Raw genomic sequence first — 22,745 nt, 5'->3', positions numbered from 1 at the left:
AGTGGCACTTTCCAATAGCTCACAGCTTTCACAAGCCCCACCTCAAAGTCTCTACAGGAGCATCTCTGAATTTACTTTCGCAGCCAGTCTCCTGCTACTTGCACAAAGTCAGCCAGGACACATTAGTTATGCTGAAAATCTCAACACCACCATGGAAACACAAAACCAGGGGGGGAGGAATGGGGGCAGAATAAAACCTATCCCATCTTCATTCTTTTTTTCTAGCCATTTTGCCTGATCTTGTATTACATGATGACCTCTGAGAATGGCTAGACTGAGTTTAAAGTAAGCACTACTGTACCTTATTCCCCTCTTGCACCCGGCAAGTTGATTTTCTGGCTGCTACCTACTTTGCAGCCAAGACTGCACAAGATCAACTGTTAAGGACCTAAAGCCAGACAGCATTGCTCCAACAGACCCACTGAAAGGAGAGAAGGGATGCCGGGGTGGTTCAAAGCCAAGCTGACTGAGAGACAGCAATACAAGCAGGAGGCACACTCTTTCCCCCTGATCTGGAGACTAACAAAGAGCAGCCTCTGGAGAGTTCAAACTACAGGCAAAGACAGCATTAAAAAAAATAACCAAACAAAAACCACCCAACAAGAAAAACAATGAGAAAACCCACCTTTTTAACACCTAACTGCACCACTAACACAAGTCACAATTTCTGTGCTTCTAAGAGCAATTCTGCACATCAGCTTACCAACAGCAGAAAACAGTTATTCCATTACTTATTCATGTGTGTATCCAAGAAAAGGGTTTCCATTTTTTCTCTTTCCCCAGGACAAATGCTTTCCTCATTTTCCTTAAGCCCTAGGTAGGACAACACTGTGTGCAAGAGCTGATATGAACCAGCTTGATGGTTCTGTTTTCATGTATCATAATCAGTTAAAAAGAAGAGCAGTGAGGGGAAGGAGGGCACATGCATAAGGAAAGTGCTGCATATTGGCTTAATATTTCATGTTGCTAAGGTGAAATACAGATCATCTTCTCAGTCACAGAGTATTTCTATTCAATTACACAAAACCAAAACAAAACAACCACCCTCTGTTCAAGTTCCATGGAAATTAAAAACAACCAAACACAGTCCTCAATGTCGAATAGAGATTAAAGGAAGGAAGCAAAAACTATGCATCTGAGACTGATGAATTCAAGGTTGGAAAGGCTTGCCCAGAACAGCTTTATTTAACGGAAAGAATGGACTTAAAACAATGCATGCCAAATCCTTCCTGAAACAAGCTCCATTACTCCAGTACAAAGCTCACATGCAACGTAACTGTTGGCACTAACTGCCACCAAAAGGTACAATTCAACCATCGATTTCTTGTAGAAGATGGTTAGTTAGCTGTGCGTTAGTGCAGGTGCACGTCAAGCCACAAGAAATGGTTGAACAGGGAGGCAGAAAAGATACAAACCCAAAACCTGTTCCTTTGAATAAGATTAAAATTGTAAGAAGTGGAGAAGTTGATGCCAGAGTTGCCAAGTTGCTTACGGGCCGGCAGCGTGCCCATGTGGCCAGGAGGGGCAGCAAGCTCCTGCGGTGCCTCGGGAGGAATGTGGCCACCAGTCAAAGGAGGTGATCCTCCCCCTCTGCTGACTGTGGTGAGGCCACATCTGGAATACTGTGTCCAGTTCTGGGCTTCCCAGTATATGACAGACAAGCAGAGAGTCCAGTGCAGGGCCATAGGGATCATCAGCGGTCTGAAGCATCTCTCTTATGAGGAGAGATTGTGGGAGCTGGGCCTGCTCAGTCTAGAGAAGAGCAGACTGAGAGGGGATCTCATCAATGCATATAAATACCTCAAAACCGGGTACTCCTTTGAGTACCACCCATCCACCAGGAGAATGGTGCCAGATTCTTCAGTGGTGCCCGGCAACAGGAGGAGAAGCAATAGCCATGAACTGACGCACAAGAACTTTCACCTCAACATGAGGAAGAACTTTCCTTTGAGGGTGGCAGAGCACTGGCACAGGCTGCCCAGGGAGGCTGTGGAGTTTCCCTCTCTGGAGACATTTCAAACCTGTCTGGTCACATTCCAGTGTAACCTGCTCTGGGTAGCCCTGCCGTGGCAGGGGGCTGGACTGGATGATCTCCAGAGGTCCTTTCCAGCCCTAACAGTTCTGGGATTTGCCACTGCTCAATTGTGTCCCCAGACTTTGCCCCACAGTTCCATTTTTCTCCCAACTTCCAGTTAGTATTAAACCCAGTAGCTAGGAAGCTTCCTCAGCACCCTCAACAACATCTGCTCTTCCTTCCCACCCCCCCTCCCCCCAAGAGACTGCTCTTGCATTGCAGAATTTCTTCTCTCCCCCAACTATTTCACCTGATTGCTTGCACCTAAAGAAATTTAACAGCAATTTAAACTGACAGCCACAAAATGTGTAGATCAGTCACACTGCTGTCATGCCTGTGATGAAAGATACTAACACAGGGAATGTCAGTGCAGTCCTTCCACCAGGAGCCAGTGGCCCTGCTGCTGCAGTTGTTGTTACAAGGATTTCTCTCATATGAGCAAGCGCCAGTAGAAGATTTTATAATTCTTCCTCCTCTCTACACTTCAGACTATCTCCTGCAGTACTAAGGTATCAACAGCCTCATCTGGCCGAGTATGATGGAAAGAAACTCTGTAACTTAGCTTAAGTTGTTAGAAGAGTTATCTAAGGTGATAGTGAAGATGGCCTTGCCAGAGAAGTGGGTGAAATGTTTATATGCAGGCAGCAAAAGGAAGACCTCTCCAAACCATGGATCATGTGCTTGGGGTTTTTTATTAAAGGAACATGCCAGCAGTTATGTTCTTGCTTTTCTACAAACATCAGAAGTGCTTATGGAAAGAGAACACCAGAAACTTCTCATTTAATATTCAAAGTTCATGGCAAACTATTTCATTTCTTGCTCACCTGATCTGCCCGATGTTGGTCTGCTACCAGGCAGAGGGCAGCAAATAGAGTGCGAGTCAAGTGTATTCAGAATCTAGGGAAGAGAAAGCAAGGGAACAGAAGTACAGTGCTCTTATTTCCCCCCTCCACCCCTCCTTTTCTTGTATTGTGAGAGAAGAATCCCAAGAGAAAGCTTGAAACAAGCCCATTTCCTACAGTCATATCCTGTTTGCCAGCTCTGATATATAGCCCCAGGCAAAGTGCCCAGTATAAGAAATTTAACTAAGAAAGAACAAATCCAGATACTCAGAGAAGCACAGCAGCTCGAAAGTAAGACACCCATAGGTAAAACCCCAATACATCCAGCCTTCAGTGACACTTATGTACAGTCTTCATAAAGACTGTACATGCCTATATTGAGATACTATCGACTCAGGCAAAGAGGGAAGAAAGAACAAGTCAGGAAAGAGTCAACTCCTGAGGCAATCCTCAAGCATCTTATCAAAACAAAGAACGTGTGCAGCTGACAGTATCTTTTACTTTTTCAGCTAAATTAAGTCTAAAAATCCACCTTCATTTCATTTCATTGAAAAAGAAAGAAGTATCAGGAAACCCAACCAACATCTGGCAAAACATTTCAGTGGAAAAATGTTTTAGAAAGGAAGCATTCACAGCATAAAAGCCTTTAAATAGCTTCTTTGAAACTTGATTCTGCTCACCTGACATACGCTATCTCAACATTTGACAAAGATTATTTGTTAGAAGTAATTTCCAGTAAAGGAACTGTGCGCCAGAACTCTCGCTTTCCAAGTGGAGGTACAGTTAATAACACCTGCATCCTGGTCCCAGAGCTACCTTGTTCTGTTGCCTGCTGCCTCCCTCTCCATCTCTGATATTAGGGGTCCTCCAAGTTTAACATCCACAGATCACCCTGTGCACGTGTTTTACAGATACCACGAAACACAGACACCAACCACGGCACAGTGGTGTAAATGTGCAAAACAGCATGCAAGGAATATTGCACAGTCTGTGGGCACACACCGGCAGCTCAGAGCTGCTGCTCTTGAGTGTGGGCAGTAGCTGAGCTCCTAGCAGTTTCCACCTGAAGCCCCCATGGTCTGCAGAGCCCATAAAATCTGCTTTCATGTCACTTTTGCTTCCTACAGTGAACAGGAATTCAGAGGTAAAAAATCAGGACCACATGACAGGGCTGGAGGTGTCAAAGCTACTTTGATGGGGTTTGTTCTTTTTTCAGATTGTTGCAGTGCAGAATCAAGTAGAAGGTGAAGCTGGGCTGTGAGAAACCTTGAGCCTCACAGCAGCAAGGCTCTGGAGAGCTGACAAAACCTTCTCGTGCTTCCTCCCTAGTACATAGGATAAAACCCTTCTTCATGTTTTGGGGTAGAGGCAAGGTGTACAGCCATGTGTCCTCCCTGGGATATGCAATCCTCATGAATGGATCCCACAGTTTTTGCAGATTTTGGTTCTTCTGTACTCAAAACAGGGAGGCTGAAAGAAGCTATTTGTTGGCGCTTGAGGCAATCCTCCATCTGTACTGACTGCTCAGCCACTCACTCTGACACACATCAACAGGCGAAATCAGAACAGCTTATTTCAGTTCAGAAGACAGAAATAACTGCAACCACAGAACTGGACTTGAAGAACTTAGACCTTTATCAGGTGAAATATGCACGGGGAAACAGCTCCAGAAAGGACTTTTCTTCAAGTTTAAAGACAAACAGAAAAAGCCTGGTTCTTCCTTTGGAGAAAGGCAAGCCACACCTGTGTCAATAATCCATGGTATTTAGTACTGCAGGGAATGAAGAGTCTGCCCCAACACGTATGCCTGGCGGGGAGGAAGGAACAAGCATGTCCATGGACATGTCTCATCTTCCAAACAGCTCAAGAGCTGGACTGAAGCCAGCAGCTCTAACACAGGTAACCCAGCTTCAGCAACCAACAACACTGTGATCTATCTCCCTTTCAGAAGTACGTGGGACAAAGGGCAAAATGCCTGAGCTGCCAAATGCCATTTTGTTTCCTGCATGTAAAACTGTTTAATCACCACTGATATTCTCTGGCAATAACTAAGGTCAACCACCTAGTCAAAAAATGGGAACCAGTTATCAGCTGCTTTAATGTCTGGGCACACTAACAGAGGATAGCTTCAGAAGCTGAGCTGACACTACTTCTCCCTAAAGGCTCTCTGCATGTAATGCTGCTGCTCAACTGGTTCCCTTCACAGAGCCATGGAAAACCATGTGCCAAACCTAGAACAAGGAAAAAACCCAAACCCATAGAGTTGGAAGCACAGACAGCATTGTCCACCATTATATGAAGGCAGAATACAGAAAAAATGCCTCTGAGACTGCAGTGCTTATTGCCAGCAGCTTCAGGTTGTGCTCATAGGCACAGGTATGAGTGGGAAACAAACCACTGGAGATCTAACCTGAGCCCCAAACCTAGAAATTGCACAATTCACGCTTTAAAGGTGTTTACCAAGAGGTATGCAGCACAGCCATAGAAGAGTATCTTTAAAATACAGCTGCTTTTTTGCCAGTTCTGCCCCTCAGAGGCTAATACTAACCCAGAGAGCAGCAAAAAAGCCAAGGGGCTTTTGATGGAAAAAAAAAAAAAGAGAGAGAACATGATGAAGTATTTTTCTTTTGTTTCTGATGAGACATTGGGAGTGCCTTTCCATAACACACAAACCAGTCCTACCCCACCAGATCCAGCCACCACAAGACAACTAATCCACAGCCACCTCAGCCATTGCAGAGTGCGCTGGTTTTGGGTGGTACTGCAGTTTTAAGGTGTTCTCCAGATCTACCACCTTTAATATATTCTAAGAATTTTTAAGAGTACCTCTCAACAGCTGAAAGCATGAAGGGCTGGTATTTCCTGAGCAACCTTCATTATCTGCCACAACCAAAGATTAAAATTCCTTTCTAAAGCTTACTAATACCAGCTCCTTTTACACAGCTTGCTGTGGAACACCTAAATGGAACAGCAGTGCTTTAATCATAGAATGGCTCATCCAGCTCCAACCCCTGTCATGAGCAGGGACATCTTCCACTAGAGCAGCTTGCTCCAAGCCCCTGTGTCCAACCTGGCCTTGAACACTGCCAGGGATGGGGCAGCCACAGCTTCTCTGGGCACCCTGGGCCAGCGCCTCAGCACCCTCACAGGGAAGAGCTTCTGCCTAAGAGCTCATCTCAGTCTCCCCTCGGGCAGGTTAAAGCCATTCCCCTTGGCCTGTCCCTACAGGCCCTTGTCCCAAGCCCCTCTCCAGGTTTCTTGTAGCCTCTTTAGGCACTGGGAGCTGCTCTAAGGTCTCCCCCAAGCCATCTCTTCTCCAGATTGGACAAAACCAGCTCCCTCAGCCTGGCTCCAGGGCAGAGCTGCTCCAGCCCCCACAGCATCTCCATGGCATCCTTTGGACTCACTCACACAGGTCCACATCCATCTCGTGTTGGAGCACAACTTTTCCCAAACACTTCTTCCCCTTCTTCAGACCAAAGCAGTTACACTTGAGGTGAAATTTATTGATTAGGTTCAGGCACATTTTGAGAATCTGGCTTCATGAATGTTTCTTGAATTCAGAAAAGTTAAAATGCCTTATCAAAGTAAGAGTTAATTACAAGGATTACATTAATTCACAGACCCCCATTTACTGGTACTTAGCACTTACCTCATTTACTTTAAATCAAGATAATTTTGGTATTTAAACGAACAGGTTAAAAGCAGGCAAGATAAAAATAAAACACTGCAATCAAAAGTCTCTATCTAAGCATTAGTACACACCTACATATTGTAACACAGTAGAATTACTCCACAAGCATGCTGTATCAATAAAAGCCAAACTTTATAAAGAGTTGATGTGGTACATGCTGAGAAACACAATATTCCTCTGAAAATCAGACACCCTTTTGCTCCATCCCAGTTTGGCTGCCCCTTCAGGCAATGCCTCAAGAGGCAGAGGGGGACTCCTAAAACCAGAAAACATCAAAGTAGCCACCTGCTTTGAAAAATTGTTGCCATGTGCCAGGAATTCACTTGCCAAGGGAGTGGTAAATTTATTAGCTTTCCTGCACTGGCTGCTCCTGATACCACAATCAAGGCTCAAGAGTTAATGATTTCCCCTGTGAAAACTCCAGCTAGCCAAGCTGCAGGGCTGGGCTCCATCCTTGATCAACACTTGCAGCCTGTTACCCATCCAGCCCTACAAGGTGAAGGAAAGAATCCCTCACGTGGGACTTGGGAGCGCAAGGTCAGTATTGCATTTAAGGTTAATTTTCCTCCTTCCTGCAGGGCCAGTCTATTTAGTGAGCTCTGAAGGCCTGTATCTTGTTACTGCATCAAGGCTGTGACCATAGCTAGCTGCTGGCTAAAGCCCAAGCACCTTGCACTCACTGCACAGACCATTAACCCTTGTCATCCCAAACCAACACTGCCAGCAGAGCACCAAAGTTCAGACCCATTTCCACAGCCTTTGTTTTGTATCCATGGCTTTATTATTTAAGGAAAAGACACAAGGAACCCGTGCAGGCTGTGAGATTCCATCTTAACACCATGCCTTTGCCAAAGCTCCTGTTGACCATTTCTTTTCCCTTCTAAGCAGAAGGCCTTGTTTGCAAAGTGCCTTTAGGACATATGCTTGTTCACAGTTAATGATGTCTCATTTAAAAGCAGGGACCCCTACAGTGATTTCAGTCACTAACAAATGTCCTGTTCCAGAGCCTAAGGACATCCATCCAGAGTGAAATTTGGAAAAAAAGACTAGTTTTACCTAGATCTGAATCTCTAGTTTTCTATCTGTGCTTGAAACACTTTCAAATGCAGTTACAGGATGTGGCATATCTGACTTTGCTACTTAAAAAAGGAAGATTTTGCTTTTTGCTGCAAGCACACAGCGTTCAGAACTGGTTCACAGGCGCTCAGTAACAGTGAATCCTATGGGCCAGAAACCTATTCTGGAAGAACTCTTTCGGATGACTCACGAAGCTTAAATATTCTTCTACTCCTGGCACACCCTTTTACTCAAAGATATGTATAAAAAAGTCTCCACGTATTCCTCTGAGGGTAGACAGAAAACAGCAGTTTGACATCCGCGTGTTTGAACTTGAAAAGCTTTTTTGTGACTTGCTACTTAGCAGAAAAAACACAGATAAGCTGCAGTCTCATCTAGCACTTTATATTGACTTCACCTCTAGTGAGGACAAAGGGCTGTACAGACACAGACATACCTTCATCAAATCAACAAGAGCACACTCCCTGGAACCACGGTAAAAAACAGAGATAAAATATAAATCCCATAGGTGGGGTAGAAAAATATCTCCCCAGTGTGGTTCTTTGAGGCATGTACCAAATTCCTCTCTCCCCATCATCACTTCAGCAGACAGTTTTTACATCATTCACAGCTTTCAGTGTCCTCAGTCTATACCCACAACAGATACGAGCTGAACCTTCTGGAGGTTATGTGTCTGGTACTACCCAAGTGAAGAATGAGGCCAAACTGCAGGATGCACCAGCAACAAGGGAACTACTTCTCCACACAGCCTGGCTCAACTGTCCTGGTCAATTATTCAAGACAAATCTCAAAGTAGTTCTTTTACTGTATGTACAAAGAGGCAGAGCACCAGAAAAAATGCTAAATGTATATTCAGGGCTTGAAATTACTATAATTACCTGATGAATTGCAATGGCTTTATCGCATTCATGCATTTAAGGATCTACCTTCTGTTTACAGTCAGGCTCAGACCCTAGAAAAGCCCTCACCATATATAAGGGACCTGTGATATCTACTTAAACACATTTCCAGGTCATTTCCAGGTGATGCCTTACAATAGAGCAAGAACTACAACAGCACTCAGCTGAGACAGAACAAAAAGTTGTCCAAAAGCATCAGCAAGTTATAATCAAGTGCCACACTTTGGTTTTACAGTAACTACAACCCTTACTCACTAGTTGTCACATACTGCAAGCTCAAAGCAATGAGGGAGAACAAAGAGAACACTGCCACTTGGTGGAAAAAAAGGAAAGGAAACATTTGTAACTGTTCCAAGTAAAACTATTTTTACAGCGACGTTTCATTTCCCCCCATCCCAAGTGAATTTCTTAACATCATGGCTAGTGCAACTCCATCAGTGCCACAGGGAATGCTGTACAGAACATGCCCTCCTCTGACCAGCACAGGGCTGCCTTGCAGCACGCTGTGCAGCAAAGGTGTGCTTCTACCTCTCCCTCAAGTGCCACCTGGCTACCTAAAAGCCAAAAGGCAAGAGAAAGCTACTCCCTTTTTCAGTTGTGTATGAAGACATCTATTAAGGAGATCATGGAAGTCAAACTGAAGTTCAGATCTGCCTCCCTGCTATTCTTCCCAAATCCTCATCTTTCATCCCATGCCACGAATTACATTTTAAACTTAAAAAGGAAAAAAAAAAGGTAACTTTAAATTTACATTTTCAGTTCTCGCAGAGCTCCTAATGCAGAGTGTACTCAAGACAGCAATCATTTTGATACATTCACAGTTTCTTTGCTTCCCAGCTGAAGCTGAAACACTGTTCCATGGCCACCTGTAGCTCTTCCTCAGAAGGGTTAAACAGCAGCACATAAAATTTGCTGAAATCAAGAGACTTTTTAAACATGCCAACATGAAACGGCAATATGTCAGCAACATGTTAAAGCAGCAGCCACACAATTCAGTGGTAAGATTTCTGTAATGCATCCTTACTCAGACAAGAGCTATTATAGTCCAATTTTGTTCTCGCAGTCAGAGAGAGTTTTCTACATTGCCCTGAAAAAGGGAAATATAATCCCCATTTCTAAGAAGCGGAAAATGGAAGACCCAGCGCACTGCAGAACAGTCAGCCTCACCTCTGTGCCTGGCAAAATCTTGGAGCAGATTCTCCTGGAAACCATGCTAAGCCACATGAGAAACGAGGAGGTAGCTGATGACAGCCAGCATGGCCCTCACTAGGGGGAAGTCCTGTCTGACCGATTTGGTGGCCCTCTAAGATGAGGCTACAGAACTGATGGACGGGGCAGAGCAGTTGACATCATCTACTTGGACTTGTGCAAAGTGTTCGACATTGTCCCACATGACATCCTTGTCCCTAAACTGGAGGGACAACAGTTTGATAGATGGACCACTCGGTGGATAAAGAACTGGCTGGATGGCTGCACGCAAAGAGTTGTGGTCAACATCTCAGTGTTCAACTGGAGAGCAGTAACAAGTGGTGTCCCTCAGGGGTTGGTGTTGGGACTGATTCTGTTCAACACCTTTGTCAACGACATGGACAGTGGGATTGATGCATCCTCAGCAAATTTGCTGACACCAAGCTGTGTGGTTCGGTTGATGCGCTGGAGGGAAGGGATGCCATCCAGAGGGACCTCGACACACTTGTGAGGTGGGCTGATGCCAAGCTTATGAAGTTTAACCATGCCAAGTGCAAGGTCCTACACCTGGGTCAGAGCAAGCCCAGGCACAGCCAAAGGTTGGGCAGAGAAGAGATTCAGAGCAGCCCTGCAGAGAAGGACTTGGGGGTGTTGGTGGATGAGAAAATTAACATGAGCCGGCTTCAGTGTGCGCTCGCAGCCCAGAAACCAACCGTATCCTGGGCTGCATCAAGAGGAGCGTGACCAGCAGGTCTAAGGAGGTGATCCTGCCCCTCTGCTCTGCTCTCGTGAGACCTCACTTGGAGCATTGTGTGCAGTTCTGGTGTCCTCAACATAAAAAGGACATGGAACTGTTGGAGCAAGTCCAGAGGAGGGCCATGAGGATGATCAGGGGCTGGAGCACCTCCAGTATGAAGACAGGCTGAGAAAGTTGGGGCTGTTCAGCCTGGAGAAGAGAAGGCTGTGTGGAGACCTCAGAACAGCCTTCCAGTATCTGAAGGGGGCCTATAAGGATGCTGGAGAGGGACTCTTCATCAGGGACTGCAATGATATGACAAGAAGTAATGGGTTCAAACTAAAACAGGGGAAAGTCAGGTTAGACATAAGGAAGAAGTTCTTTCCTATGAAGCTAGTGAGGTGCTGGAACAGGTTGCCCAGAGAGGTGGAAAAAGGATAGAAGTGATTGCCTCTTCCTCACTTCCTAAAAAGGTAATTTATTTTTCTTGCAACAAGGAAAGGAGACAATGCATTCCATTTCCAAGTGCCTTTTATCTGTACACCAAAGGCATTCATGATATTTCACACACTGATGCAAGAGAATTTACCAGCTGCAGTACAGCTGCCAAGATTCTCAAGTGTGTATCATTATAAACCCACAAAATCATTGTGGAAACTGGAAGAAGTCCTGCTATAAAATTAATTTTAGCAGAATAGCTCAACAGATTCATTTGACTTCATCTTGTCCTATCAAAACCCTATGTTAATTTAAATGCTCCACAGAATTTCAGTTTGTAGCACAGTCCTCTGGTTTCCTCAGCAGAGCTTACTATCTGCAACCTTGAGGAAGCTGCTGGATAAAATAAAGGCCCTCACACATGTTCTTCACTCAGTATCCCACAAGACTGCTTATATACTGCATGGGCAATTGAACTAGCAGAATAATTTGGGCACAGGTCTGTATATAAAGTCTCAAATGGCTTTAGTCTGTGTCTGTCTTCCAGCTTTTTTAGCCTAATGTTATGTTCCTCTGTGCTGTTAAACCTGCTGTTCAGCAGAAACAAGATGTAATCCCAAGATAAAGATGACCTCAACTATTTATGACAGCTACCATCCACGGATCTTACTTCACTTTCTTAAACACCCCCTTTACAAAATTGCTTCATTCAGAAGGACACAAAGACAGCCAGAGACAAATGAATCAATTCTGACACATTTCATGACCTTTAGGAGCATAACATCATTTATTAAGTTGTTCTAAAAAAGTATTCCAGCTAACACTGGTTGTAAGAGCATTCTGTATCGAACACTACATCTCCCAGGTCACTGCAAAATAACTGAGATACTGTCAGAAAACATACCTCAGATCTAATGCACAGGATGACCAAGTTCACGAATGCAGATCTTGATCATGACTCAGCCCATAGCCTGACTACTTAACTACCTTTCGCAGAAGCCAGAAGTCAAAAAAACACATTACAACTACAAAAAGGAAATTATGAAACTAGCTACAGAAGATCACAAACGAACACCAAGCCATGCTGATAAGACTTATTCTTCTTGTACTGAACTTCCCCCCCACCACACCACCACACTTTGAAATACCTTTAGGTCATCAGCCTCAGGTTTTTCAGTCTCTGAATCGTCATCTTCCTACAAGACAAGAATTTACAGGATTAAGCTTAAAGAGCAGGCTTTGCAAGTAACTGCACTTACAGCAAACGGCTGGCATTCAGCAGCCCAGCAGTAGTCCAAGACCCTTTCCACAGAAGGCAGTTTTACCCCACCCACTCATGACCTGAAAAAAAGTCCTACAACCAAGGAAAGAAGTGTTTCTTTGGGTTGTGGGCTGGTTTTTGTTTGGGTTTTTTTAGGCAAAAGCATCACTCAGTAACAGGTGTCCCCTGCAAAACTCATGCTGCTCCTGAACTAGACAGTAAGAAGGAACAGAACTGTGGAAAAACACCTCTGTCTGATTATCTGATAATGCTGTCTCTTCCAGTTGGCAGGCAGGTTTTTTCCACTTGTCCCCACCACTTAGTAGTACTCACAGAAAAAACAGCATTTGCAAGACCTATTATACTCCCAAGCACACAGCAGCAAGACACATAGGACACAGCTGGCCTGCCACCACTCCACACGCACGCTTGGCAAAGGTCTGGCATAGCACCACGTTCCAAGGATCTGGTGCTGCCAGCAGACACCACATCTTTGTTTTTGTATAGTACCCTTGTAGCCTCATTTGCAGTTGATGTGAGCTCACACATAAGGGAACCACTGACAAACGTTATTGGTTTTGGGTAACAGACCTCAATTTTTATTTCTACCAAGAAATTCCTGCCCTGTGAGAGCTTGAAATATTGAATGCAGCCTTGTGTAAAATTCTACACCACATGAGAAGCAAGCTCCATCTTTGGTACCATGTGTTAGCTAAGCCTACTGTTCCACTACCCTCACAGCTACTTCACTGGGGATCCTAGAGCTACTTATGTTTCTAGGAATACGTACTCTGGGTTCAAAACAAGTTTGAGGAGCAGAAAACATTTTTCATGCTCACGCAACTCAGCAGAACAGTTTTTCTTCCAAACTTTGCCACAAATTTCAACTTTGTCTCCAAAACAAGAACTTGGTATGACAGCTTCAAAAAGGTGTGGGGGGGGAAGTGTGATGATTAAATGCAACTGAAAGGAAGAGTTTACAATGAAATGTGCTCATGTGCCCACCTCAGAGCATGAGCACACGAGCAAGTTCTGGCAAGGCAAGCTACAGATTAACCACACAATAATGCCAGTAAGTTTTAGTTGCCTGAATTAACATGCCTATCTCACTGAGACAAACTCCTTCACTTCAGCTACTCTCCAGCTTACCTTTCTGAAAGATTCACTTATGCCAATAATTCAGACTTAACTGTCAAAGTTTAATAACAATAAGCTTATAATTAGAAAAGAACCACAGTATCAAGTAATTTGGTGCTTATCAGAAATGAGATTTCTCTCCCCTCCACAGTCCCACCTATATTATAAACATAAAAGTCATTTTCAACAAAGCAACAATAGGTCAAACCATACATGTTACAGACAGGTAACTAAACCAGCTCCTCAAGCCTCCTGGCCTAGCAGGGATATCACTGAAACAACCATCAACAATGCTGAGAACTGCCTCTGAAAAAGACAGAGGCTTTTCAGCCACTGTTAAGGTAAATAATATAAACACATAGCTGTTTAGGTAAAAGCCCAGGACAACCTGAGTGCAACTTGAACTGCTTTCAAAAACCAACTCATAACCAGTATTACTGACTAGCACAAGCAGTATCTAGGAAGGTCTGAATTCTGGTCAAAGAAAACTTAATGCAAAAAAACCAAGCCTTGCTCTCCTGCAACAAGCCAGAGGGAAGGCACTCCATGTAACCTGCACACATTTGTACAGTAACCACAAATACACATAAGATCCACTGCCTAAAATGAGTGACTCGACCGACTGCCATTACTTGAACAGCAACTTGTACCTCCTAGATGATGGACACTGCAACCCGTGCTCAAAATTGTGTGTGCAATAAAGGCTACTTTATTTACATGCCCATTTGTCAATGCTAGCTAAACACAGCTGATCTTGAGCACACCCACCACTTTCTTTAAAGTGGTCTCATTGAAGAAGGGTCTAGAAATTTGGGATGTAAAACAAAGAATCCCTAAAGCAGTGAAGAAGTTTTACTACTTTGCTAAGCCAGATGCCAGGCTATCACTTGCACCTGCTCCAGTTAGCAACAGAACAAAGACAAAAGCAGGAACAAGAGACAAATTTCTTGTCTGCTACTTTGGAAAACAGATTGCAGAAACAGTGCATGTCTCATAAGAGACCAACTTGATGAAGTAAATTTCAACCTAATGAAGTAAATTTCAACGAGGAAAGGTTATCGTACCACAGACCTGTTATTTTCTAGGTACATGGGAGAGGCAAAAACTAGAACAGGGACAAGATAACACATTCTTAATGTGATGGTAAGCAAAAATTTAATGATAATGAAAGGAGACAAGAACCCTCCCCAGACTTATCGTTTTGCTGTTACAGACACATGACAGAACTATATATGCTTTTATGTGTTACCACTGCACTCGCAGGCAGTGAGCTACATGCCCTGTCTCACAATACATCAGTTATCTCGGTATTTAGGTGATGTTAAACACATGCCATACACCTAGATGGGATGCTGCTACATCAAGGTAAGCTGATGTAGTGAGTGGGTTGAGTTACACACCAAAGAATATCTTTAAGAAATCACAGAACTTTATTCTTTTCAATCCTCCAGCTAACCATGCACCAGTGTGTTCCTCTTAAAAGATCATACTATATGACATATACTATATACAGATATATGTCAACTACACTTAAAGAGTAATTTTATTTTGGTGTGGCTGTTGACTCTTTCCAGCCCTTTTTCCCATAAGAGACAAATGGCATCAACAAAGTTAGCAATAAGCAACAAAGACTGCACCAAGCTGCTGATAGGTTTCAAGGAAAATGCTTTCACCTCGAAAACAAAGAGAACAAAGGATTTGGACAGTGCTGAAACCCACCCGCACTGCCAGATATTCGAGGTTCCATTATGGGTTGCAACTCGGGGGCTTTCTTTAGAAAGAAATAAACCCCTGCAATGCATGACAGGCATCAGGGCAAGCTTTCGGAGCACAGAGGTACTTACTGACTGCCTGCTATTCTCATCATCCTCTTCTTCATATCCGTCCTCATCACCATCCAGGCGGGTGAAGTCATCATCTCCGTACCCAACTGAGACCAGCCCTCCTTTCTCTCCTATGGAGAAAAAGTTAAACCATGAGGAACGAGGAGGTGGCAAGGGGCAACGAGCGAGGCCTTCACTTTACAGCGGAATGTGGCGGGCCGGAGCCTCCCCCAGCCCCCTCCCTGCCCTCACCCGTAGCCGCTCCCCCATCGCTTCCCGCCGTCCCAGCCTCGCTGTCCGACTCCGGGTCCGAATCCTCAGCATAAACCGCCAATGACGACAAGACGCTCCGCTTAGCCGCCGCCATCTTCCACCTCCTCCGAGGCCGGACTTCCGGCGCGGGGAGATGGCGCGCTCAGCGCGCTCGCGGCAGCACCACCGCCCTCCTTCTTCCGCCTGAAGCGGCCTCATGTTAACCCGGGAGCGCTGCGGCGGCGGCGGCGGCGGCGGCGCGCGGCGAGAGGCGCAAACCCCTGAGCGCGGCGGCGCGGGGCTGCGGTAGGGAGAGAAGGGGGAAAGGTGAGCGCTGGCCCTTTAAAGAGTGGCTCCTGACGTCATCGCGCGGCGCCGCTGCAGCAGCTGCTGGATCCTAACCAAGTGTGCGGGGTTGGGGCGTGGAGGGCTCTGGCTGTGGAGGGGCGGTGCGGGGATGTGAGGTGGCGGACGGGTCCCCTTGGGAAAAGGACGTGCGAGGCCAGCAAAAAGGAGGTCTTGTTCTCCAACACCAACCCTCACCGCCCCCCGTAGCTTCGAGTGCGGGCGGGTGTGGGAGGCAGTGGGGCCCCACCACCATGGCCCTGCAGCTGTGCCTCATGTGGAGGCCTTGGGCGGGGTGGTTGTACCAGCTTAAACGCTATTGGGGTTCCCTCCATTGGTGGGGCTTAGATGGCATCCCTGGGGGAGGCCTTCAAAGCAGAGGGGAGCCTGGCAGGGCAAACATGGGGGAGGTCACGCGGGCGGCTGCAGATGGGGCAGGCTGTGGGCAGAGGAGGGTGGCAGTGCTGGGCTTTAGCTCTGGTTCCTGTCACCGTTCACAGCTTCTCCAGGATGAGTGGCGAGGCTCCCCCAGGCCTGGAAGGCAGGGTTCGAAAAGCACTGCAAAGAGTCTTTGGGTTTGAGTCCTTCAAGACTTCCCTGCAGGAAAGTGCGACTATGACTGTGGTGAGAGGTGAGGTCCAGCATCAGAAAGATGTGAAGCATGTCTGCCTTTTCGTCTTCTTGTGGGGGTGATCCTGCAAGAGTTGGTATCGTGCTGCTTTTGAGAAGACACATCACCTGGACTGCGCAGGACCTCCAAGCACTCCTCTGCTCTGAAATCATTTCAGTGGCACAGAGCACAAGTTTGTGCTGCCCATCAGCTCTCCAACCATGGCTCTGCCCTGCCTGTTTTCCCTCGCATTTGTAACACCGCTAGTGCATCAACCGGGAAATAAGAAGTGCTAAAGTGCTATTGTTGACATTTCCTCTGGAGGCATCTGCCAGCATGCTTGTGGTCAGATAAGGTTAAAACTGTTTATAGGTCAAAACTATTTACATGTGCACATTTTCAGAGTCAACCTGTCCTTGTGTTAGAGATGATACCAGTAGAAAACTTTATTTCCTGGCAGAGTTTATGATTGTTCTCTGAATCGTGGCCTTTTTGCAAGGGCCTGCAGGGACAGGACAAGGGAGAATGGTTTTAACCTGCCAGAGGGGAGACTGAGATGAGCTCTTAGGCAGAAGCTCTTCCCTGTGAGGGTGCTGAGGCCCTGGCACAAGTACTCAGAGTAGCTGTGGCTGCCCCATCCATGGCAGTGTTGAAGGCCAGGTTGGATGGGTCTTGGAACAACCTGCTTGAGTGGAAGATGTCAGTGTCCATGGCAGGAGGTTGGAGCTAGATGAGCTTTAAGGTCCCTTCCAACCCAAACCAGCCTGTGATTATCAGAAACCTGATTTTGCTGGTGTGAATGTACCAACCTATGTACCACTGTTGGTTGGACAGGCAGCTCATGTATGCCAACCCTGCTGTCAACCCTCAGCTCTCCTGACAGGTCCCATAGTGCAAATCAGAACAGTGTCAAACTTAGAACTCAGGATATACTTACAGTTTTCATCTATTTCCAGCAGCTCTGCAGACATGCTGTTGGCAGCAGCCTGCCCAAAAGTGATGCTCTACCAGCAGTGCATCCCTGCCTATTAATGTTGCATATGCTGGCATCTTTGTGACTTCAGGTGGATACTGCTTAGCAGAGTGACAGTTACTAGCCACAAGATATTATCTACATGGTTGAAATTTCCAGCCATTATTTCTTATGTGATATGTTTCTGGGATAAGCTTTAAGAGAATGTGGTAAAGATCTGTCATGAGACTAGTAATTTGGTAACTGGAGGTCTGTAAGATGAGTGAAAGCAACTCGTCTGGAAGAGAATTAGCATGAATAACTTGTTTAACTTCTCCTTATCTTGGTTTCTGTATATCTGCTGTTACTTTTGTAAGGCTGTTTCTGAATGTTTGCAAAGCAATCAGAGGTTCTTCGAAGAAAACCATTGCAGGCATGCAAATTATTTCTATGCTTTTAGAAAATTAAGTGAAATTAAATGTCTTTTTTTGGTATGCCACATGGTACATGCATACATATGCTGTTTCTCACAGATTACAAGCCCTTCTGCCCACCCCTCCAATCAGAGTCCTGGAAGCTCACCACCACTCAGTAGCCTTGAGCTTTCTTCTGTTGTCTTTGCAGGGGAGAAGGATGTCTTTGTATGCATGCCCACAGGGGCAGGGAAATCCTTGTGCTACCAGCTTCCTGCAGTTCTGGCAGTGGGCATCACCATTGTCATTTCACCTCTGATTGCACTGATTCAGGTAACTGTCTCCTGTTAGCTGTGGAAAAGTGTCAGTGAATGGGGTCGGGAGACTCTGGAGGCACAGCTGCCTCTTGTCTTTCTGTCCACGCGTCTCTGCTGTAGGCCTTCCTCAAGATTCTCTTGATGTCTTGAAATATCTCTTGATGTTTCCTTACCCTGGTGATAGGTGAAGAGGCTGCAATTTAGCTGCAAAGCAGAGTAACTCTAATATGATAATATGCAATTTTCTAAATGGATGTTTCTCTTCTTTAATAATCTAGTAGGTTTTATAACTGAGCCTTTCTCCATTTTCTCCAGTTGTCTTTTACCTCTGCTGTGCTATACAGAAGCAGCAGAGTACCTGAAACGGACCAAACTGGATCTTTCCCCAGAAGAGAACTGCCGTTTTACTTATAAAGTAATAACTCCAGGAATGAAGTTGCCTTTGAAGGCACAATTTGTTCTGCATCAAAATGTCTTTCTGTTGCGGACAGTCTTTCTGTCATGGGAAGAAGCTGGTTTAGCAGAGCTGCTCCTTGAGTGCTCACATCTGTGGATCTTTTTTAACGTGTATTTTACTTTTTCTACTTTTCATCACCTGTTGGGAGACACAGTTCCCTATAAGAGCAGCTGTAGCATTGCTTAGACTTCTGTAAAGCATCTGTTAGCATTGCATGATAACCTGGTGTGGTGGGCTGCTGGTCTGTGTTTTGTGGATTATTTTTTTAACTCCTTTGCAGTCTCAATGTAATGCACATTAAAAGCAGGCTTAGAGATACATCTCCGAAGGTGTTACAAATAGTGAATTTGCTCCAAGTGTGAGGATTTCTGATTAAACTCCAGCACAGACAAGATTTTATTAGTGAAATGGAGGTTAAGAGAATTGCTATTGATAAGATTTGCAGGTGAAGCAGAATGTGTCACAGTGATAAACAGGTTGAGATGAGCACAGTGAGTTACGGAACACAGCTGGAGTGAACCTTCAGAGGTCTTCTCATCAAGATGGGGTGGCTATGCCTGAAATGATGATGATATATTTCAGTGTAGCCAGACTTCAAGAGCTTAGTCTGGGAAATTCATGTTAGCCTGAGAGCTGACTTTGTGAACAGTGTACGTGAAATCAATCACTGAAACCAGTTATTGAGTGAAATAATAAGGTACCTGTTTTTCAGGACTATTGATATCTTCTGAAATGTTATGTGCTGGTCGAGTGTGAGTAAACAGCTTAGTGTAGGGATGAGGAGGTGAATTTGTATGCCCAGTGTTTGTCTGGATGTGTTTTCTTACTGGTTTTCCTGGCATGATTCTGATCAGCAGACTTGGTTCTGTTGCAGTGATTTGCGTGATCCTTGTATTTTGTCCTATCTCAGCTGTTTTTATGACATCCTGTTGTTATTTTGGTATGAAATGCACTCTGTTATTGTAGGGTGGTCACATTCATTTTCCACCTCTGTCAACTTGATTGTGCTGGTAGCTTGTTTCAACATGCTTCGGGTTGTGATGAGTTATTTTGCACAGATCCCTCCTGGTGTTCCCTAACAGCAAAAAGACTGTCTTAAAGGGAATGGAGGCACAAAACTGCAGTTGGATGGATATGCTCACAGCTGCAGATAAAGGCATCTAGAGTTAAAGTCATAAATACCCAGACTGTAGGTGTATGTTGTCGTGAGACTTGATCCTGGAGGTGAAAGTTGGGGCCTCACCTGGATGTCCCTGGTAGTCTTTCTTGTGCTGATTTATCTCCATTTGCTTTTAATTTGATTTTAATTTTGTATTTACTCTAGGATCAAGTGGATCACTTGCTGGCTCTAAAGATCAAAGCCTGCTCTCTGAACTCCAAGCTTTCTGCCCAGGAAAAGAAGACCATCCTGGCTGACTTAACAAGTGAGAAGCCTCAAGTAAAGCTCCTGTACATCACCCCAGAGATGGCAGCTGCCTCCTCCTTCCAAGCTACGCTGAACTCTCTGGTGTCCCGAAAGCTCTTGTCCTATCTGGTAATTGATGAAGCGCACTGCGTTTCCCAGTGGGGACATAATTTCCGACCTGACTACCTCCGGCTGGGCACCTTGCGCACTCGCATACCCAATACGCCATGTGTTGCCTTGACAGCTACTGCCACCAAGCAGGTCCAGGAGGACATTGTGGCAGTGCTTAAGCTAAAGCAGCCACTTTCTACATTTAAGACCCCTTGCTTCAGATCTAACTTGTTCTATGATGTGCAGTTCAAAGAGCTCTTGACCGATCCATATGCCAACTTGAAGGATTTCTGTCTGAAGGCGCTTGAAGTGACAAACACTACTGGGGTAGGTTTTACATGTAAGGAAGAAGGCTAAACTGAAAAAAATCTACCTTGATGGTCACTGACATTGGTACGGCCCTGGCAGGTCTGTGGCGGGGAGGAGAAGGTCCCTGGAAGGAGGGTGCTCATGCGTATATTCTAGTTGCTCTAAAAGTGGTCACATATGTTTTTTAGTTCCATTAAGATAGGTAGAATGTGAAGGCTGCGTTCCTTTCAGAGGCGTCCTCAGAAAGGGGTTGCCCTAAAAGAAGGTGGATTAGGAATATGCGGCAAGCATTTGTCTTGATTTGTCATGACCCAGGCAATTATTGTATGTTTGATGGTGTTCTGCTTGTCTGCTATGGTGAGGATGAACAGGAGCATTTGAATGTTGTGTTGAATTTCCTGCTCTGACACTAATTCCCAAAATAACTCTCAGATATTCTGTTGTAGCCTCTGCACCCGTGTTTATTTGAACAGCAGAGGGAGACTGCTTCTTGCCTTGTGTCTACTGGGAGAGGATTGAGGGAGCAGATTTGGTTGATTGTAGGACTTTGTTTGACTTGTAGGACTTGTAAGGAAACTGTCTTTCTCTTTGATTTACTTTTGTGCTGACACAGTATTTTCAGTTGCCAGGGAATCAGCTTGTAAAGAGATGAGCTTTGGACATTCCTCCTGTCTCTGCCATCCTGATACTGCAGCTTTGTTGATTGGCTTCAGGCTGTGTTATCGACTTTCTCTCCTGTCTGCCCAGGTGTACTCCGGTTGTGGCATTGTGTACTGCAGGATGCGGGATATGTGTGACCAGCTGGCTACTGAGCTGAGCTACCGAGGAGTGAAAGCCAAGGCTTATCATGCAGGTACGGGAAGCTGCATCTGCGTCTCTCAACAGCTGGTAGAACTGAACTGTACAATCCTTAAGGCCTGGGTTGGGGCTATCTAGGAAACAGTTTTCTAGGCATGGTCTGCAATGTGTCTGATGCTCAGGTGAGATAAGTTCGGGGTCTTCCACAGGACATCATTCCCTTTACTCCAGAGCTGTTGGTTTTGTTGGATCTTGCACAGCCTAAATATAATAATTGCTTTTATCCCAGGAAGGAATCGGATTTTTCTCTCTGGAATGGAAACAGCTGGTGCTGTCCCAATCAGGGATTGGCTTAGAATGGGAGAATGGAGGAGGAATTTCATTTATTTCTTTAGCTGTTGTTTTCTTCCTTTTTTTTCCCTTCCCAGGACTCAAGGCAGCTGACAGGACTTTAATCCAGAATGAGTGGATGGAGGAGAAGATCCCTGTTATTGTTGCAACCATCAGTTTTGGAATGGGAGTAGACAAAGCCAACGTCAGGTATGTGAGGCTGAGTGTTGTGCCCTGCCGGAGTCTGAAACCTGAGCAGTGGGAAGGGAATGCCTCAGTCTCTCTGTGACCTGATACATGCGACTCAAATGCCTGATGAACACTTGCTAAATCCACAGAAACAGAGCTGGATGGTTTTTATCTTAGAACCAGTAAAACAAACCTGGAAGGGTTTTATAAAGAAATTAAGACCAAGCCACCAGAGCTCCTCTGTGCCAGTCATCTTCCAAACCAAGAAAACTGGAGGAATTTTTTTTATTTTTTTTTTTTTTGCCATGCCCTCCAGGATTTCAAAAAAAGCCATCTTGAGGCAGTCACAGCTGAAGCAGTCACTTCTCTTAGTGCAATAGTTGCTGTTAAAAAGCAGTGAGAAGAATATGAGCACCTGAAATAATTGATACACCCTCTATTAAAATGGTCAGAGCCAACTCTTTTTTAGACATCTCCTTTTGCAATGCAACGGGGGGAAAAATAAAGCAGTTCATAAATGGCAATAACCATATCAAAATACAGCTCTAGTCCAAGGATAAAACTTTGCACATGGTTTCAACAGCTGTTCCTCTGGGACTTCTGTCACCATAATCACTCTGTGTTGCTAGAATTCCTGCACTGCACTATGGCTGTGCTGAGTTGGCATTGTGAACTGTGGTTGCTTAGCAGAGGGTAATTCAGGTGCAGCTCACGCAATGCCCCACACAGACCTGATCTTCACTCTAGAATCCACATAAAGTGGTTGCTCTGAATGCTGTGAGAGAGGGGCAGAACAGCAGTGAGACAGTCGCATCAGTTCACAATTGTGCCATCCTTCTGTGTCCCTGTGCTGCCAGGTAACAAGATCGCATAACAGTGACTGACCGTTTTGCTGCTTGAGGCGAGTGACCCAAGAGAGAAATGAGAAGTTTACTAGGACAGCAGCATGAATTAATGACCTGCTGAAGCCACCCTGCCCTGTTCAGGAGAGTGGCTGTTAGAAAAAGCAGAGTAACTGAAATGCATAGGGCTGGTTGAGAGTGAAATGTAGCTGAAACATGCTTATAATCTGGTTAGTTTCCAAGGGA

The 22,745-nt window shown here is 45.2% G+C and overlaps 2 protein-coding genes across 2 annotated transcripts in view; one reads left to right on the top strand and one right to left on the bottom strand.

Moving 5' to 3' along the window:
* Positions 1 to 15,669, bottom strand: part of SAP30BP (SAP30 binding protein) — a 32,388-nt gene extending 16,719 nt beyond the window's left edge. Inside the window, exons 1-3 of the mRNA XM_080629381.1 lie at positions 15,422 to 15,669; positions 15,191 to 15,300; positions 12,097 to 12,144 (exon numbers count right to left, since the gene is read on the bottom strand). Of these exons, the coding sequence (XP_080485507.1) occupies positions 12,097 to 12,144; positions 15,191 to 15,300; positions 15,422 to 15,536 (273 nt within the window). The 5' untranslated portion in view covers positions 15,537 to 15,669. The remainder of the gene's footprint in view (positions 1 to 12,096; positions 12,145 to 15,190; positions 15,301 to 15,421) is intronic.
* Positions 15,670 to 16,276: 607 nt separating this feature from the next.
* RECQL5 (RecQ like helicase 5) overlaps positions 16,277 to 22,745 on the top strand; it is a gene marked incomplete at its 5' end in the record, with an annotated part of 37,426 nt that continues 30,957 nt past the window's right edge. The window contains 5 exons of the mRNA XM_080629267.1: positions 16,277 to 16,397; positions 17,953 to 18,074; positions 19,840 to 20,358; positions 21,088 to 21,193; positions 21,567 to 21,678. Coding sequence (XP_080485393.1) covers positions 16,277 to 16,397; positions 17,953 to 18,074; positions 19,840 to 20,358; positions 21,088 to 21,193; positions 21,567 to 21,678 — 980 coding nt within the window. The remainder of the gene's footprint in view (positions 16,398 to 17,952; positions 18,075 to 19,839; positions 20,359 to 21,087; positions 21,194 to 21,566; positions 21,679 to 22,745) is intronic.

The sequence above is a fragment of the Psittacula echo genome (assembly GCF_963264785.1).
Source record: "Psittacula echo genome assembly, chromosome: 14".
Lineage (NCBI taxonomy): Eukaryota > Metazoa > Chordata > Aves > Psittaciformes > Psittacidae > Psittacula > Psittacula echo.
Note: the sequence above shows the minus strand (reverse complement) of the source record. Positions and strands in the feature narration are given on the sequence as shown.